Source organism: Mesoplodon mirus, assembly GCF_964341445.2.
Source record: "Mesoplodon mirus genome assembly, chromosome: 3".
NCBI lineage: Eukaryota > Metazoa > Chordata > Mammalia > Artiodactyla > Ziphiidae > Mesoplodon > Mesoplodon mirus.
Genome location: NC_138978.1, coordinates 181,139,910 through 181,159,843, shown reverse-complemented (window position 1 = coordinate 181,159,843; position 19,934 = coordinate 181,139,910). Strand labels below are relative to the sequence as shown.

Here is a 19,934-nt window from a genome sequence, read left to right as displayed (position 1 = left end):
GCATAGTGGGTATTCAAAGCATATTTAAATTTTAAAAAGGCATAAAAACTAAGGCATTGGTTTAAATTTAAACTAACTATGCCACACTTACTTTTTTTTTTTAACATAAGCCAAAAGATTCTGGTAGAGAAATTCTTCTCTTAGCCACTTAGTATTAGCACCACTGCCATCAAAGGGACAAGGCCAGGGAGGCAGCTTGTGAGGATCAGGAACCTGGAAGGCACAGTTTTGAAGGAGAAACTGTTCACCCATCACACTTTGAGAAGGAAAGTAGTGTTACTGAAGACAGCCAGGAACGTTTTAGAGGTCTCTGAAGGATGTATGGTAGCATGATCTGACAAGGAATTTGTTCAAAATTAGGTTACTCATGTGACAGTTCAGCCAAAACAGTGAAATTATCAAAAGCGAATATTCTTATATTGCTACATTTGGTGCCCATGGGATAATTTTACAGACTTCTAGTAATATCTTGGTGGTTTTATACTTTTCCAGGATTTTCCCCTATTTTCTGTTATTTATTTCCAGGATTTTTCCTCTAAATTTTTTTAAATAAATTCATTCATTCATTCATTCATTTTTGGCTGCACTGGGTCTTTGTTGCTGCGCGCGGGCTTTCTCTAGTTGCAGCGAGTGGGGGCTGCTCTTCGTTGTGGTGTGCGGGCTCCTCATTGCAGTGGCTTCTCTAGTTGTGGAGCACAGGCTCTAGGCGCGTGGGCTTCAGTAGTTGTGGCACACAGGCTCAGTAGTTGTGGCTCGCGGGCTCTAGAGCACAGGTTCAGTAGTTGTGGCGCATGGGCTTAGTTGCTCCGCGGCATGTGGGATTTTACCAGACCAGGGTTCAAACCCGTGTCCCCTGCATTGGCAGGTGGATTCTTAACCACTGCACCACTAGGGGAGTCCTCTCCTCTAAATTTTTAATCTCCAGTTAAACCTCCTCAGTAGTCTATAGGAGCAAAATAGGAAATAATTAAATGTTCAAAAATTAGGGATTTATTAGTTAAAAAAACACACTGTATATCTGTGTAGCTGAAAAGAGGAAGTATTCCCAGGGTGGCACTGCACAGTGTTGGTGTCCTCAGCTGGGCCTGCCTGTGACCCTGGAGCTTTGGTCTCTTAACATCACCAGTGGCTGTGGGGTTTTCCCAAGCAGGTGCAGAAGGTTTACCCACAGGCTCCCAGGGGGCCTTCCATCGTCAGGGCCCCAGGTTTCCTGTTTGTGATGATAGTGTGGGGTATCTCTCGTGCATAGTCCCCTGAAGCTGCCCGCGCCACTCTCCTGGCCTTCTCCCTATCACCAGCTTACAAAGGCGTGAATAAAACCCAGCTTTTTCCAGACAACTGTTCACCACTGCTGTAGGGCAGTTAGCTAAGAAAACTGCGATGCTTGCTATGCTTTGCCTTTTATTCCTACAAGGGAGAGGGGTGGGAGATAGAACTTGTTAATATCAGATTCTGATAAATTAAAATTCTACCACAGATTATTTTCAGTTATATGCAGCTTAAATTCACTTCTCTGATTTTCCACAAATACAGTTAGAATATTTTAATGTGTTTTTTTTTCCTTCTTAAAGAACAATGTGTATCCTGGAGGTAGCATGGCAAGAAGGAATACATACGTCTGTGAAAGAACCACAGATCGATACACAGCATTGCAGAATGGAAAAGACAGCAGGTAACTGTCACAGTGACAGGCAGGGCTACCTTCGTCATTGCTTTGCATTAGTGCTCTGGGTAAAACTCCTGTAGCTGAGTGGGTCAAGAGGAAAGGAAACACAAAACACCTAGTTAGATTGCAACCAACAATTCTTACTAAGGCACCTCCTCATCTGTACCAGAATGGAGCAATGGAAAAATATTTAGGCAAAACAGGAGATAAATGTCTTAACCTGTTATTTTTCTGAATAAAATATGATAGTAACTAATTCCCTATAGCAAAACCTATCATAGCATCCTAATCTGAACTTCATTATTTGAATCTTACTCTTTTATACCCTTGTTGCTTCCTTCTTACCTTCTTCCTTCCCACCCACCCCCCATCAAGTCATCATTATATCCAAATAGTGAAGGCTTTGTTTGCCTTGCTCTAAAGAAATGTGGCCATCTCAACTGATCATTGAGAAGCACACAGTTCTAAAAGTGTTTTATTTTAAATAATGATACATCATATTTTATTATTGTAAAAATCTAAGTTCTTTTCATCGTGAGTTAAGGACTGCTCATCAGTATATTACAAAAGGACAGGGGGAGTCTTTTCTAATAAAATTCCATGTAGTTCCATCCCTCGTCATTTCAGCAGACTTGACAGACCATTCTTACACTTGTTTCCTCTCAGTTAATAGGCATTTAAAGTAAATGTTATTATAAGGCATAGAAAGGTACATGAATCTTCCCTGGACCTAAGATCCTTTAGGCTAGAAAGGTTGTTGGGAATTGATTTCTAACTTACTTTTTTTCCTGTACTAAATCCTAATCTGCAGCTCCTTTAGTCTATAACAGTTTAACCTATTGATTAAAGATATGAACTAAAAGTGTTTTCATGATGTTTCCAGAGATAGGATTTTCGCTACAATTATGAATTCTTATTGAATAGCGGACAGTGAACCACAGCAACATGTCACACCCAACTGTGATTGCTGGAAAGTGAAAACTGTCTCTAATCATAATCATTTTATCCATAAAAATAATGTCATACTTTTCAGATTCACATATATAGAACAAGAGTGCGTGAGATCTTTTCCATGGAAGGTGGTGGTAAATTTACCCTGTACACTTTTGACAAGAATGTTGTTGTTAGTCAGTAATAGTACCACTAATGTTGACTTCTAAGTGTTTCAGTCATGAAAGGTATTAGTCAATTTAGACTTTTAAAAATCTAGTTCTTAAATTTTAGTAAACTGCAGTTTTTCTTCGTTTTTACATTCCTCGGTCTTCTCAACTGTCTTGTGTTGAAAGCCTCACGGAGATGTCCGCGAGCAGCATATCTTCTGCAGGCTCTGCCGTGGCTTCCGCTCTCCCCTCAGCACGACCCCGCCACCAGAAGTCCATGTCCGCTTCTGGTCATCCTATTAAAGTTACACTGCCGACCATTAAAGACACCTCTGAAGCTTACAGACCCGGGTAACATGCTGGTTGCATCTCATTTTGTTTGTCATTAAAAAGAGTTTTAAAAAATGTCGCACCGTACAAAAATACAAGATAGTCATCACATTACGAGCTTTTTGAAGATTCAGTATTTGTGGCAGAGGTAAAGTTGTATTGTAACATAAACTTACTACATCCCCTAGCAGTTATCAGAAATGTTGCTTACAATTTAAATCATTTTCTGGAGGAATTTTCTTCAAGGATTTTGTTTTAAATCCCTCCATAAAGTAAAGGGTTGTTGCCAAATTTATCATTCAGTTAAATTGAGTTTTTATGGTTTAAAAACAAACAAAAACCCACGAGACTAGGGGTTGAGACCTGGTTAATCTCCGCTCTGGCCTGTCACTTGTTCTTAAGAAGAACTTTTAGTTTTCCTGTCAGTGATGAAACAGATGATCATGAAGAGCCCTTTCAGTTATAAAGTTAAACAACTCTTTTTCTGGTATTTCTGTATGTTGAGATTTCTCGACTTCAGGAAAATGTTTGATAGTTAGATTTGTTAATCACGTTGGTGGTGTCCTGTAGCATTTGCTATCACTGAGGCTGAAATTATAAATAGGAAATGAGCCTTCAATTCAAAGGCTTTTTGATAAACAGTAAAATCTGTGTTCTACATTGCTGAATGGTTTAAGAGAATAGTTAAAAAAAAAAAATTGCATGCCCCTTGTCTGGCATTCCTGCTACTGAAGAGTGTTTATCTTTGTATCCCCGTTTCAGTAATTTCTTAATCATTAGTAACTAAATTTTTATAAAAGGCATTTAGTTTGAATCTGAAATGTCATCCGTCTCCAACGATAACAGTAATTACAGTCAACCCATGCATCACATCTGTAACGGGAAAGAATAGAATAGGGCCGAATAAAAGTAGCCATGGCAGTTTTCTTCTGGTTTTTAGCATGAGTGAAACCTTTCTCTGCCAGTATTCTGAGAGATACGTCTCAATGTGTCCCAGCAGTACAGCCCAGCGCGCGCCCGCTGCTTCCCCGTCTGCTCACAGTATCAGCACCACCACCCCTGACCGAACCCGCTTCCCCCGGGGCAGCTCCAGCCGCAGCACCTTCCATGGGGAGCAGCTCCGTGAGCGCCGCGGTGCTGCCTACAACGGGCCGCCCGCTTCCCCCTCGCATGAAACGGGGGCATTTGCACACGCCAGGAGGGGCACGTCAACTGGTATAATAAGCAAAATAACGTCCAAATTCGTCCGCAGGTCAGTACCAACATATTGTGGTGTTTTCTGTCCTCTAGGAATTAACAAAGAAGATTCGTTGTTTTCTTTAGTCTCTACAGTGATTTTCCAAAATGGTTTTATGACATTTCATTAGACGTGCTCTTTTACAGAAGTTGGAAGAAAAAGATCAAGGAAGACATAAAGTCTATTCCCTTAAGGGAAAGAAAGAAAAACAAAAGAACAAAATGAGAATTTAAGAATACTGTAGAATAGAGCGGAAGGAGGAAAACTTGACATCGAAAATGTGTGTTCGAAAAAAGAGTATCCCCTACTTAAAAACCTTGATTTAGAAAAAGGAATTAAATACGACTTTACCTTTATCCTTCAAATAGTATTTCTTAAGAATACTCTTCAATTGCTCACTAACAATATATATACATAATATATATATATATATCTCGTTTACCTTTTATTCCTCCTTATAAAAAGCCTATGTATTGGAATCACAGAGATCACTTATGTAATTTAACATCATAAAATCCTAACATCAGAACATGGTAAACACAAAATGAATGCAAGTGTAGTAACCTAATCCAGTAGAATAATGAAATTGTACCCTTTTCTAAAAATTAAGCCTAAGTGGGTAATACACATTGAATTATACAAGTTGCTGAACACAGTGCAGGTTGATGTAAGTTTGGTTTGCTATCAGGTCCTACTAAAAGCCCATGAAAGTCCCGTATGAACCAAGCCCTGTGCCAGGTGCTGAGCAGGATTCAAAGATAAAGAGACAGCATCTGTGCCCTCAAGATTCGGAGAGCCCCAAAAGGATCAGACTGGACACCACTAGCCATGATATACAATGAACGTGAACGGAAAGGAAAGTGCAGGCAAGGCACTGTGGGGTTCCTGACTCGGGAGGGAAGCTCAGGCTCCATAGCAGGCAGTTGTTTGAGGAAATAAGAAGTTATGGGTAAGAAAGTTCTGTGCTTGCGGCAAAAATAGTACTTCAGTACTTAATTTTCAATGTTTTTAGTGTTCCTAGGATTTCAGATGGTGCGTGTGGAAAAGAGAAGCAGTGTCCTTAGCCTCTCACCTTTTCTTGGAGCTGTTTATAGACTCTGTTCATGGATCAGTTTGCCCAAGATCACGCAGCTGAATTTATTACTTTAAATATACCCCCTTGCAACGTCTGTTTCTAACCGTTATCAGTCTGAGATTTTGTACCGCTTGGGCAGTTACCATGACACATGGACAGAGAAAGACCTGAAAGCTCCCCTGCAGAGTCAGCGTGACAGTGGGACAGGAGTGCTGGCTGGCCATCAGCAGGGTAGTAGTTAGGTTATCAGTAGTTGGAATTTAGCTGACAATTTAAATCCATTTTTAAAACCCAGTACTTTCTCCTGGTTAATCCACGATTAATTTTAAGGTGAAGAAAAACAGGTTTTGAGTTTAATGCTTGATTACTAACTGTACATTAAGCATTGTACAAAATATTGCTCTTTACTTTGCAATAAAAATTTAGATTCTAGAGGGAATGTAGTAAGGAACACCAGACAAGAGGATTGCCATGTAGGTATTCAACAAATGTGAAGACCTACTACGTGCCAGGCCCTCTACCCAGCAGCCCCATCATTCCTGCGAGTCGCTGATGGTCTTACGACACTCCACAAAGCTGAAACCTTTTCCTTACTTGGCTTCCGCCCTCTCGGGCTCCCTATCCCTTCTCAGGCTCCTTTGCTGGTTCTTTCAGGTCTCTTTGCCCTTCCCCCTGACCTCTAAATGCCAGCCTACCCCCGGGCATGGTCTTTGGACACATTCTCTTCTCTGGTTATCCTCACTCTCTTGGCGATCTCATTCAGGCCCATGACATGAAGCTCCATCACGTGGTAACAATGCCACCTTAGATTTTTAGTCCAGGCCGCTCCTCGGAAGGGCACACTCCTGTATCCAGTAGTCTGCGCTGCCTCTCCACCTGGTTGTGTGATAGACTCTCAAACAGAACCTGTCCAGAATTCAGCTCCCGCTTCTCTTCCTCAAACTGTCCCCTCCCTCCTCCTTCTTCATTTTAGGTAACGGCGACACCATCCTATGGTTGCGCAGACCCTGAGCCTGGATTATCCTTCACCCCTCCTTTCTTCCTACCACGTGTCAGTTCCACGAGCGGTTGTGTTGGCTCTGCCTTCACAGCAGTTCCAGGATTTAGCTGCTTCCAGCACTCCTACCACTGCCGTCACGGTCTAAACCACTGTTGATCTTCCACGTCCTCACAGGTCCCCTAGCTTCTGCTCTTGTCCTCCTGTTCTGTTCACAATAATGTAAGTCCTCGATTTAAAATCCTCAGCTTGCTTATTATTATTATTTTTTTTTGCGGTACGCGGGCCTCTCCCTGTTGTGGCCTCTCCGGTGGCGGAGCACAGGCTCCGGGCGCACAGGCTCAGCGGCCATGGCTCACGGGCCCAGCTGCTCCGCGGCCTGTGGGATCTTCCCGGACCGGGGCACGAACCTGCGTCCCCTGCATCGGCAGGCAGACTGTCAACCACTGCGCCACCAGGGAAGCCCCTCAGCTTGCTTTTTATCTCACTCAGAATGCAGTTCAGAGCCTGCCACTGGTCTCCATAGTCTGGCCACCTGTTCCTGCTCTGACCTCATCTTCTCCCACTCTTTCCCCAGCCCCAGAGGGCACCTGACTGTCCTTGGGCACACCGGGCACGCTTGTTCAGGATTTCATACTCCGCTGATACCTGCGTGGCTGGCTTCTACACCTCCTTCAGGTCTTTGCGGGACTGTCACTTCCTCAGCGAGGCCTTCCTCAACCCCATGTTGAAAATCATCCCCTCCTCCTCCCAACACTCCCTTTTCCAGCTTTATTTTTCTCTATAGCACTTAATACGACCTGAGATAGTATGTTGGCTTTACGTAGTTGTTCATCGTCCATCTTTGCCGAGGAGACATGCTTTGTGAGAACAGGGCTTTGCCGTTGGCTTGTTGGCTTTGTTTTGTTCTGAATCTCCTGCTGAGCAGTGGGTGCTTCCTCTGACACAGACTCTGGCACTCAGTAAACATTCATCTAATGAGCGGACAAATAGTGTGGAAGACAGTTTAAAAAGTAAACAAATAAGCTTGTAATACATTCTGATAAGTGCTCTGAAGGGGGCAGGTCCTGAAAGAGAGAACAAGGTTGAGGGCATAGGAGTGTTCAGACCCAGCGTGTGAGGGGAGCTAGCGTGGAAGTTTCTAAGGTTCCACCATGGCCTTATTACACTTTGAACAGTGTCATCTAGTAGAGGGTTTTGGCAGGGGGCGGGAGGGCGTGGTAGGGAAAGAAGGGAGAGCGGAGGTTGTTTGCTGTCCTTTGTCGGAAATTAGATAGGTTTTTTTTTGTTTTTTTTTTTTTTTTTTTGCTGTACGCGGGCCTCTCACTGTTGTGGCCTCTCCCGTTGCGGAGCACAGGCTCCGGACGCACAGGCTTTAGCGGCCATGGCTCACGGGCCCAGCCGCTCCGCGGCATATGGGATCCTCCCAGACCGGGGCACGAACCCGTATCCCCTGCATCGGCAGGCGGACTCTCAACCACTGCGCCACCAGGGAGGCCCGATAGGGTTTTTTAATGTCTTGATTTTTAACATATTTTAATTAATTCTGGATTTGGTGAGAGAAGAGAAAAAATGCTCAATTCTTCTCCGAGGCCACTTGTCACCCTGTGAACAGCTTTGGCTTTACAAGTATGTTTGCGTCCACAGCAGTGCACAAGGGTAGCATTTTGTGGCTCAAGATGACGCCATCTACTACCCCCCTGATGACTTAATGCAGGAAGACAAGCAAGCATGGGTCTCCGCCCCAGGGATGAACCTGCTGAGCTCTTTAGCAGCTGGCAGACGGGACGGGCAGCTGAGCTTTCGGAGGTTGGAGACTTGGAGATAAGCTAGAGAACCTCTCAGTGCCTTATTGTTTAACATTCTCAACTCAGCTGTCAGGTTATCGTCCTTCCCACTGGTCTCGTCTTGTTAATTCCATCCTGGGTTCAAGCCCGGCCTTCCTCTCTGTTCCCTTTGCCTTCCTCACTTCACTCTGCCTAAAGCCTGAAGAAATGAGGCCGCATGCTGACGCCCCCGTGGGACCCGCACCGGCACCCGGGGTGCTGGGGGGCAAGGCTGGCTCTGAGCACAGTGCGGGGGCCAAGACGCCTCCAGACTCGGGGACCAGCTAAGTCCCCAACGTGCCACTGAAGGCTTTAAAAGATGAAGAAAATAGGGTTTTATAGGGGAAAAAAGTAAAGGAATTTGGGTTATTAAGCTTTAAGAAAAGAAGGATAAAGAATAGTTCAGAGTTAATCGTTCATGTATTTGAAAACCATTATCACAGAGAAGAAACCAGCTAGTAGTTCTCCTTGGCCAGTAAGAAGCTGGACACCAGAATGGCCATATGAGAGAGTTGTTTTCTGGTTTTAAGAAAGAACTTTCTAATTAGGAAAGTGATTTACACTAGACTAATCTGTCAAGGGGGGATGTAGACGTACTATTTCCAAAGCCTTTTAAATAGCATTTAGAATGATTTGCTTTGGATCAGTGCTGTATACCTACTGTACAAACAGGAGGTTGGATCAAACCTTATGATTTTTTTAACCATAGTTCTTACATAGGGAGTAACCTGATTCGTTCAACTGATTATATATAAGATATTTGGCTTTCCTTTAAGTTTTAAATATTGGAGGACCATGCTTCACTGCATATGCTGTTACAGCCAGTGGCACGTTCTGTATCCCTGGATGCCTCCCACCATGGCTGCTTGGAGCTGACTTAACTGGACTATTTGAAACCACTGCCAAATAGCAGAAATTCTTCCATTCAGTGTTCCTAGTGGCATCCAGGAAGGCAGGAACAGGGTATGGGAAACGATGTGACGAGTCAGTTGCTATTTCCACAATTACAGCAAGGGAAGTAGGGTCTAAGGGGTGTTTCATTCCTAATGCTTACACTTGGGCAGCAGTCTGCTAGCCGTGATTCATAAGGCAAAGTATAAATAGGACAGAAAAGTCCAGTGAGATGTATGTCCCTTCCTGCTAAAGGAATTTTATCTTAGCAGCAGGAATCAACAGCATTATTATCTTTCTTGCCCAGCTGGTGGACTGCCGTTCAGTATATATATCAGTACATCCACATGTAACTCAAAATATATATTTCACTTTGAGCCTGCTCAAAAAATGTTTCGTTTATTTCAGTGTGCTATAATAAAAATAGGTTTGTGTAGATGGCTTTGAACTTTTATTATACTTCCCAATGAAAATGCTAGTTATTAAAAATAGAAATTTAAGAAACCCCATTTGAATGTGAGACTACATCTTATTATCCTTTTTAATTCAGATAGGAAAATGGCTTTTACATAATATTTTTGTCAAGAAAGCCCTATAGTTAAAGACCCTGAAAAGCATATAAGGCATTCATATTTTTAACCATGAGTTGAAGTTTTAGAGCTTATTGTACTGCTGGATTTTCTTAATTTGGGGAATGGGGAAGGTGGCACTGATTTTATTCCTGTTGCATTTATTTTACATAAATAATATAAATGTTTCTGGAATGGTTAAAACATTAAGAAAATGTGAACGTAAGAGTTTAAGTTGGTTACTTTTCCAGCTATTTAATAGTATTTTGCTATCACCAGCCTTCTCTTAATCTATTTAAACTGGTTTATAACTTGATACTCCTGTTAGATACTTGATTACCTTTGAAAATGACAAATAGTTTAAGTTTTGGCAAACTTCAAAAATACTAATTACATTCAACAAAAGAACAATTAGTGGAGTTTTCCTGGTTTTACTTCACAGGTGGATGTCCAGGTAAGATCAATGTTTCTGTTTAAGTTTGAATTCATGTCTTTAGACTCACCTGCTTGGATAGGCTGTTTGGTTTGCTATAATATTTTATCATGTGCATGAATCATTAGCATAACTTCTGAAATAAGTTACTTGCATATTTGAAAACTAGTATTTATTTTTAGAAATATTTATGTGTTGAGCTTCATTTCTAACTACAAGATTAATTTATATTTTTGTAAATTGAGCGACTACTCAAACTATGTTTAATAACCATTATGAAGTTAAATCTTGCTGTCGATAATTATTAAATAGTTTTGACTTTAGATTGAACTAAGCTAAACCAAAAGGTAAATTATGACTTTAAAATCGTGGCTGGGAATTGGAAGATCACGCAAAAATCCTAGACCATCACCTAGCATCTCCTCTATGACAATACCCAGTAGACGCTCAATAAATGGTAGTCAAGTGTGGTTGTGATGAAAAACATAAGAAATGGTATTAGACTGACTAGTCGTAGAAATCTGTCATGCTGGAAGTTTGCTCAACAAGTTTATTTTAAGATCATTTTAGATGTAGGTTTTCTTGGTATTTTTTTCACTTTTATCATTAAATCTCAACCTTCACTTTGTTTTGAGGGATCCAAGTGAAGGCGAAGCCAGTGGCAGAGCCGACACTTCAAGGTGAGGAGCCACTATTAATACTTCGCTGCTAGGTCCCTGTGTGTGACGACGTACTTTTGAAATACTTACAACACTTAATAAACATGGATAGAACTAATAACCAGATAGTATGTGTATTTAAAATTTTATATTGGTATGGGTTTTCCTAATGTTGCCTAGCATTTATTAAGTTTATTAACTTTAAGTTTGTGTTTTCTAAACATTATTTTGAATTGTATGCTTGCCTTTCTGTCCTTTAAAAAACATGTCTTAGCAGAAGAATTCATAGATTAAAATGTACTGATCCTTTTCTCGCTAAAATGATGTAAATAAAATCAATCTTGGGACGTCCCTGGCAGTCCAGTGGTTAAGACTCTGCACTTCCACTGTAGGGGACACGGGTTCGATCCCTGGTCAGGGAGCTAAGACCCCGCATGCCTTGCAGCGCAGCAAAAAAAAAAAAAATTAGTCTCAGTCAAATAATGCAGAACATGGAGGTTACCAAATACATAGGAAGATGTGATATTAGTAATATATTTTAGGGGACTCTTCATTGGTGGACCACATTTCAAAGCTCTCACCCTGTCATACTTTATGGGTTACTTGACATTTAATATTGGTTGTGTATTCGTTCTGGCAGTGGGTCTCACACTTGAGCACATTCAGCATCAGGCGGAGGGCTTGAGGAAGCAGGTGGCGGAGCCCCACCCACAGGGTTTATGATTGTCAGGGAGGGGCACTGATGCCGCTGGTCTGGGGCCCACATTAGTGACATGTTAGTACTTGTGTTCATATTTATAAATGGGAAATTTAAGAAACGAAGGCATTCAATTATTTCGAGTGGACACCAGCATTAAGGGGTCCAGTATAAATCTCAGAACCTTAACAAGCAGTTGCTCAGTAAGACAGAGGCCCAGCTTCATTCAGGAATTATATTTGACCAGCTAAACACAAGCCTCAGTTTAATTTCTCCTTTTTAAAATTATTTGAAACATAAAACACAATGAGCTATGGAAAGACTTTAACGAGCATTCCTATGTAGTCTTTTTATTTTACAAACTGTGCTGTATATATGTTTAGTCATAGTAGTTGAAATATTTATTTTTTGAGTTAGGTACCTGAATCCCCATAGTACGGAGCCAAAGAGAGGCAGGACAGATATGTCTAATTTCCTTCTGCCTATTGAGTAAACATGCAGGACTCTTGTTTTCAACTCCTCCCTCACTCAGTCACTGAGTCTTGAGCCCCGTTCTTGCATCTCATCCTGTCTTTCTACTCGATTTCCCTCTGAGACATTTAATCGCGTGTAGGGTCACAAGTCGCTGCTGATGTTGCAGTTAATCTGCATGCATTTCTCTTTTTAATGTGACTGCATGTCTCTTTTGTTTGATCATTGTTGAATTTTGCTTTTTGGTTTTTTGTCTGTTTGTCTGTTTTGCTTTTGAGCAAACTTATTTGATACCTACTATCTATAAGGTACTGGCTGGTCATTTAATCCTCATAACAACCAAGTGAAAAGTATCCATTTTACAGATGAAGAAGCAGTAAGGAGCATCGGGGGGACCAAACCAGTTACAGTGAGGTTCTGTCCTTTCAGAGGGATGGTCGGGCACGATGGTGAATAGCAGACCGCGTGGGCGTTGGCTGTGTTGTACCACTTACCTTAAGAAAGTTACTTTAACTCTTTGTGCCCATGCGTCCTCATTCTGACTGCCTCCTAGGGTTGTTGTGAGGGGTAAATGAGTAAATAATACATGTTAGGCACTTAGCACAGTTCCTGGTACCTAGTAAGTACTCAGTAAATGTTAGTTGTTACTCTTGGTGTCAGTATTTCCAGGCACTTTCTACAGTTAACGTTACCTGTGCTGATGCCTTTGAGATACAGGTAGAAAAATATCTTGTATGTGCCTGTTGTCTTAAGGTCACCAGGTTTCCTTGATGGAATGGAAGGAAAACTATCCTTGGAATAAAACATCTGATTTCTAGTCTTTGCTTTCCAATTCATTAGCTCTATGACCTCAGGAAAGTAATTTACATTTCCTAGCCAACAGTTCTGTTTTTAAAATGAGTGTTCAGTCAAGTGATGTCGTGGGTGCATCCCCACCCTAGCAGGCTGCTTCCATGGCCCGCATTGTACATGTGGTCCCAGTAAATGATACTGGTCGGACCTGCACACCCAGAGGCCTGTGATGCCATGGCTTAGATTCAGTGAGCAAAAAAGAGAATAATAGAGAAGCCACTGAGATAAATACTCTCCATACTTTGGAAATATATTTTCTGTACTTACTCCTTTCCTGCTTTTCTCAAGCTTGCATAGTTGGCAGAGCTTTGTCAGCCCAGATATCTAGGAATGAGGAGGAAAGCATATGTAAATGTGTACATAAAAATGGATACATATAAATATATACGTGAATATACTTTATATGGTAGTGATATAAAATCTATAAACAGATACAAAATATTTATATAGTAGAATATAAACTTTCAAAGTACATCGTATTTTTCTTTAAATCACATGTAAGTGAGATAGATTAACAAGTTAAAATTGTAACATCTGTGGATAATTGCTCAACACATTTAATTACGGCATCTTCTGAATCGTAAGTAATCTATGAATTTTGCCTTTCTTTGATTATTTGAAGTAGGTTTTCTGATACTATATTATTTATGGGAGACCTACAATAAGGAAAATCCAATAAGGTTCATTCATTTAACAAATATGTGTTAATCATCTACTGTTTGCCTAGCACGGTTCTATATGTCTGAGATGTATCAGTGAACAAAACAGACAAAACTCCTTACCCTCCTGGCCTTTGCAATCTAGCCGTGGAGACAGACAATAAATAATAAACATAATAAATAAATGAATTAAATACTATGTAAGAATGTGATAAGTACTATCGAGGAAAAAATAGCAGGGTGAGGAGGTTGGCCATGCCAGTGTAGGAGCTGGGGGTGCCGTAGGGTAGTTGGGGTAGACCACACGGAGAAAGTGAGCAGAAACTTGAAAGAAGTAAGGGAGTTAGTCATTCATCTATGTGAGGGAAAAGCATTCGTGGCAGAGGGAACAGCCTGTGTTAGAGCCATAAGGCAAGAGCATACCCCGTATGTTCGGAGAAGAGTATGGAGGCCAGTGGGTCTTGATGGGCATGAGCAAGGAGGAAAATAATAGATGAAGGGTTGGGGTTGGGAGTTGGAGTGTAGGTCATGTGGAGCCTTGTAGACTATTTTAAGGATATCTTTAGCAAAACGTTGAAATCATTAGAACTGATGTCTACACCCCTGCGTGTGGTATGGCCTGACGTCTTCACCCCATTGCAGTACCACGTTCTTTCTCAACATCATCAGGTACAAGTAATCCCTCTGTAGCCATTACTGCTCTCCTTGTCCCCAGTCCTTCTCCTACCCAAAAAAGGTAAAAAAGAAAGGAAATTTTTCATTGTATTTCAAAAATGTGTATTTATAAGCAGCATGCTAGTGGTATCCATTTTGTATAAATGTACAGAAAATGGAGGATCTGCATTTTCCAACTTAAACAGAGAAATATGGAGGAAAAGTACCAAATTTTTTACTTTTGGATGCAAACTTATTTCCCACAAACAAATATATTTAAGGAAATGTGCTATTTTAAATGGAAGCTATTAATAAAATCAAAACAGATGGTGTCCTGGAGTCTGGTTTTTGTAACAGCAAGATGATACAAATCTTTGTATCTGCCTGAAGGTAGTCTGCAAACTGGGTAGTTTTATTAAGCACTGGATTATGACCACTTAGATTTTATGTGTGTTTTGATTTCTTTGCTGAATGGAATCTCTGTTTTCATTTTTTTCCCCCTCTGTCCTCTTATTCCAGAAGTACAACAGGGGAACCAAAAGAAAGAGACAAGGAGGAGGGTAAAGATTCCAAGCCACGTTCTTTGCGGTTCACGTGGAGTATGAAGACCACTAGTTCAATGGACCCCAGTGACATGATGAGAGAAATCCGGAAAGTGTTAGATGCAAATAACTGTGATTATGAACAAAAAGAGAGGTTTTTGCTTTTCTGTGTCCATGGAGATGCCAGGCAGGATAGCCTTGTGCAGTGGGAGATGGAGGTCTGCAAGTTGCCACGGCTGTCCCTCAATGGGGTCCGCTTCAAGCGAATATCCGGGACTTCTATTGCCTTTAAGAACATTGCATCTAAAATAGCAAATGAGCTTAAGCTGTAAAGAAACTCAAATTTACAGGATCAGGGAAGATACATCCATATATGAGGTACAGTTTTTGAATGTACTGGCAATGCTTAATGTGATTGGCCTGTGAATCTCCCCATGTAGATTTTGCCCTTACTGCAATAAGGTTATACATAGTTATGAACTGTAAAATTAAAGTCAGTATGAACTATAATAAATATCTGTAGCTAAAAAAGTAGGTTCACATGTACAGGTAAGTATATTGTGTATTTCTGTTCATTTTCTGTTTATAGAGTTGTATAATAAAACAGATGATTGCTTAAAAACCTGTATAGTTGTCTAGATTTCTGCACGTAAATGTACGTTTGATGCTTTGAGTTGAAAATGTTCTTTCTGTTATTTACATTCTGGTGGGTTTTTAAAATTCTTACCTCCGTCATGCAATTTTGAAAATTGAGAATTGTGTCCAGAATTAAAAGTGCACAGAAATAGTCTTTACAATTATAGCATGGACTTTTAAAAATTATTTTTAAATCACATTTAAATTTAAACCAGAAGCTGATAAATAGATCAGCTTTATTATACACAGAACTACTCCTGCTTATCTTTGCTCTTATCCTTGTTATCAGACAAGGTTTAGTTGAGAAGATACAAAATGTTTACAGTGTTGGCACTTAGCGTTTTTAAAATAAAGTACGTGAAAATAATAATAGCATTGTCTTTAGCTAACTAAGAAGTACTGGGGAAGAAGTTAAACCTATATCAAATTTCTTTTGAACTTTAAAGTATTTTCTGGCCCACTGCTAATTGTAGCAGCAAAATTTAAAAGAATCAATACTTCATCTGGCTATTATAATGTAAAATGTCACTTAGGTTTGCTGCCTTCCAAATCCCACAACATTAATTGCGGAAGTACAATAATATTGGGACTGTTTCATAGCACAAACTCATCTTTACAGTGTTGATCAATGCATCAGTTAAGAAATAACGCCACCTCAGGAATTAACTGGCATTGGGAGCATCTTCCTCATGCGCCTCCCAGCCTCTTCACCCACCCCCGGAACAGTAGTATCTGTCATTACTTAAGAGACTTCGAGCAAAACATGCTATTTATAGCAGTATATTATTGATTTACGCTTATGTGGTTGTTCAGTTGGTTCCCATGTGACCCGTTTGTTTTTAATATTTTGCCAGATTTCTTGTATTTATTCCACATCATTGTGCCTATAATGTGCAGCTTTGTAATTGGCATTTGCCTACTTTTCTTTCATAATTAGTGATTTATGCGATGTAAAACCACTAGTAAAGGTACATTTTAATACTTGTTATTTTCTACTGAATTAGCCTTGGAGGTTGACTGTGCAATGTTATTTAATGTTGTAATTACTGTAATATCAGCATATGGGCCCCATCTGCACACTCCTGAGAAATAGAAAGTGTATTCCAATTTTATCAATTTAAAGGAAAATAAAGCTGTGATTAAATACTGTAATTCTAGCCTACATTAGAAAGCTCTAAGCGTAGGTGATGTGCCATTCCATGATGGCTTCCAGACTAGGGTGATCTGTACTGTACTGTGATGTAGCTTTCTTCTGTAAAGTTCTGTTCTAAAATGAAGTGTATTTTTGCCTTAGCAAAGGATGGTGTTTGGAAAAAAAAAAAAAAACCAACAACAACTGTGTAGCCCCTTTTTAACCTAGTGTTCATTCAAAACAATTGACGCAAATCTTTATTCACCTTCACTGGTGCACACTGAAATTTTACTTGAACAGTTCTCATAATAAAGCACTTGTCTTTTGCTCTTTATCAGAATGTGAATTACCTGTTTTCTAGGGCAAAAGTATTCTGTATGGGGAGTTTATTTTGTGTGTGCTAAATTTAGTTGATGGGGGGAAAGCTGTGTAGGTTTCCAAGATGTCATTATGACAAGAAAAATTTAATCTTTTTTATTGGAGTTCCTATCAATTAAAACACTTTAAAAAAAAATAGACATGCCTTTTCCAAGGCAAAAAACTGATGTTCTTTCGCATTTTCTCTCTCTGGTTAACTCTTCTGTGTTTGTGGGCAAGGAATTTTACTTCAATATTTTTTATGAACTAAAAATGAAATCTTAATATTCACTTTAGATTTTCCCATTTTATATGGCGACATAACTTTTTTTTGAAGATTTAGAGGAATTTTATAGTATGTTTGCATAAATAAATACCAGTTTATGTTCACTGGCTATGTGATATCAGGATTTCCTTCATTTCTGTTTAAGTATGATTTGCTATAACATCCCTAATATTAAATTATTTTGTAGAGACTTGGGCACAGTATTTAATTTGATAAATAATAAGCTGAAATACACTCTAGAATCTTGACCCAATAAGATAGGCCTTGATTTAAAACCCAAAAGACCTTATTGTGAGGTGATTTTCACCAATGGTACCATTTCACAATGTGGACAACAAAACGGCATGTGATGAGTGAGACATCAATTTACTATAAAAAAGTGATTTACAGCATGTGTCAGTTAATCAAGATCTCTGCCTTCATTTTTAAAATACCTATTGAGGTACCTACTGTGCCTTAAGGTATATAGAGGAATTGTAAAAGAGGGTTCCTACTTCTCCAAAATTTTGGTCCATTTGGGAAGACAAAATATAAACACGCACAAGGCAAAAAAACACTCACTCAAATAGGAGACAGTGAAAGTGCTCAATCACAAAGAATAGATGCTATAAGAATTCAGAGAGGGGCAAGTGCTGTATGAACATGAGAAAGGAAGGGATTTGAGGATGGATAAAATTCAAGGGGCGGAATGGAAGGAACATGTGAGAAAAGGCTTGAAGTTAATAATGGCTGTAAGACACATGTGAGAAATGAATCACTTGTTCTAGGGAGTTGACAGGGTTCACCTAAGTTGATGGATAGACGATTATGTAAAGCATCGATTGGCAGCCTCAGCTTGGACTTGACTTGTGGTTAGAGGGGAGTAGTTAGGGCTTTTGAAGCCCAGGAAATACCTAATAAATTGGTTGTAAAAGAAGAGCAATTCAGTAATTCAGCAAATTTGTCAAGTACCAATATACATCAGATTCTAGGTTCTGGGAAAACAGCAGTAAAAAAAAAAAAAAATCTCTAATAGAAATTTGTGGGATGATTGAAGTCTAGATAGAGCCAGGAAGATCTTTTCAGAGACTATTAGCAATAAAGCATGTATGAAATAGTCTAGATAGAGGTGGTTAACACAGGATCAAAAGGAGGGTATATTTGAGAGACCTTTCAAAAGATGTATCAACAAGATAGCATGAGTAGGATATGGACTATAAAAGGGAGGAGTGGGTGGCACAAAGAGCTTCCTGGCATATGATTCAGGTTTGCAGCTTGCATATGAAGACTTCCACTTTCATCTAACATAGATAACAAGTACTAGAGTTATCCTTCCACCTAAAACAAGAAGAAAGAAAAAGACAAAAATATATGAAACAATAGATTCATACAATGTTTTCATTTTGATGAAATGTTTTCAGGACATTGTGTATCAGTCAATGGGGGACAGTGATCCGTAAGAGGAAACACATGAACCCGGGGATTGACCCAGCTCTCTGCCTCAGGAGAATTTCCGGGCAGTGACACATGGAGGGGAAATGCAGTGGAAGCTCCTCATTAAGGAGTCAGAGCTGAGAGACCAGGGAGACCAAGACAGCTAAAGTCTGGAGGGGAGAGAGCTGTACCCAAACCCCAGAGATATGCAGAGATTGGTGCATGCATGTGAAGAAACTACATGAAGCCAATGAGAGAACTACCTGAAAAATTGGAACAATCATCAAACCTCATACAGAAGTAGTGCCTGCTCCAATCAGCCACAGTGAAAAACCTCATAATTCATGGGTCAGTGGGTACTCAGTTTTGCCTCAGTAGTTGGAACCAGTTAACCCTGGATTAAATACTGCATTGGTCCTGCTTAACCAAGTTTAACAAGCAATATCCAGGAGAACTATTTCTAGGTAACTTATGTTCCAGACCAGTCCTCAAGAATATTAATAGGAATACAAAGTGTGCATCACCTGGCATGGTAATAATATTCACAATATATAGCCTCCATTCAAAAGCTTTCCAGCATGCAAATATTAATATTCTAACTGAATTATTATAAAAAATTAGATCATATATTTATATAGAAACTGGTCTACATAGCATTTTTAATACAATTTTTTTTAAGCCAGCATGGTTAAAAATTAAATATTTTTTTCATTCATCTCATTGGTCTGTAACATCATTGCATTTTCTCTGTATGTAACAGAACACTACATTTTCATGAGTATAAAGCAAGGGTGTGGAAAGGAGAAGGGCATATGATAAGGAGGAATTATCTGAAAAGAAAATTGGTAATACTACAGCCAGTACATATTTCAACTTTTTCAACATGCTTAGCAACATACTGTATGTTATGGAAATAAGTCCCAAAAAACTGTTTGTTGATATGGAATATCATATGTAAAAGACATCATCTTTAAAAAAAAACAAAAAACTTTTACCTAGATAACTAATGCTCAACTGTATTATTATTACAAACAGACATGTTCTGTAAAATTTCCTAAAAGCTGCTCACTCAGCTTACACTCAGTGGTTTGAATGGTATATTTGATTATACACTCACTAAAATTTCTTTCTGTTAAAAGAAATTTTAGTGATATTCACTTTGAATTGAAATATGAAGTTGAAAAAAGCTGAGGAAGACTAGTCTCAGATCACCTCTAGGTAAGTCATATTTTAACTTAGATGGTGTCATGGATATAATAAAGCAAATAAAACAATAGAAAACCCCACCTGTTTATTGTGAGAAATCAAAAATTTTTTAAACATATGTCCAAGTCATGTCTATTTTATATAAACAAAGCCAACTAAAGTTTACTATAGATTCTCAAAATGCTCATTTTATTAAGGTGGAACCTGAGTTATATTGGGTTGATTATTTTTCTTTATGCCATCAGT

General features: G+C 39.6%; 1 protein-coding gene across 5 annotated transcripts in view; it reads left to right on the top strand.

Moving 5' to 3' along the window:
• Nucleotides 1-17,178, top strand: part of MARK1 (microtubule affinity regulating kinase 1) — a 142,924-nt gene extending 125,746 nt beyond the window's left edge. For 2 of the 5 annotated variants that reach the window (XM_082612506.1, XM_082612510.1), the window contains exons 14-18: nucleotides 1,572-1,672; nucleotides 2,953-3,117; nucleotides 4,094-4,348; nucleotides 10,760-10,804; nucleotides 14,636-17,178. In XM_082612506.1, the coding sequence (XP_082468632.1) occupies nucleotides 1,572-1,672; nucleotides 2,953-3,117; nucleotides 4,094-4,348; nucleotides 10,760-10,804; nucleotides 14,636-14,990 (921 nt within the window). In that variant the 3' untranslated portion in view covers nucleotides 14,991-17,178. The remainder of the gene's footprint in view (nucleotides 1-1,571; nucleotides 1,673-2,952; nucleotides 3,118-4,093; nucleotides 4,349-10,759; nucleotides 10,805-14,635) is intronic. The other 3 variants (XM_082612507.1, XM_082612509.1, XM_082612508.1) reach the window with 3 other exon arrangements.
• The last annotated feature ends 2,756 nt before the right edge of the window (nucleotides 17,179-19,934 follow it).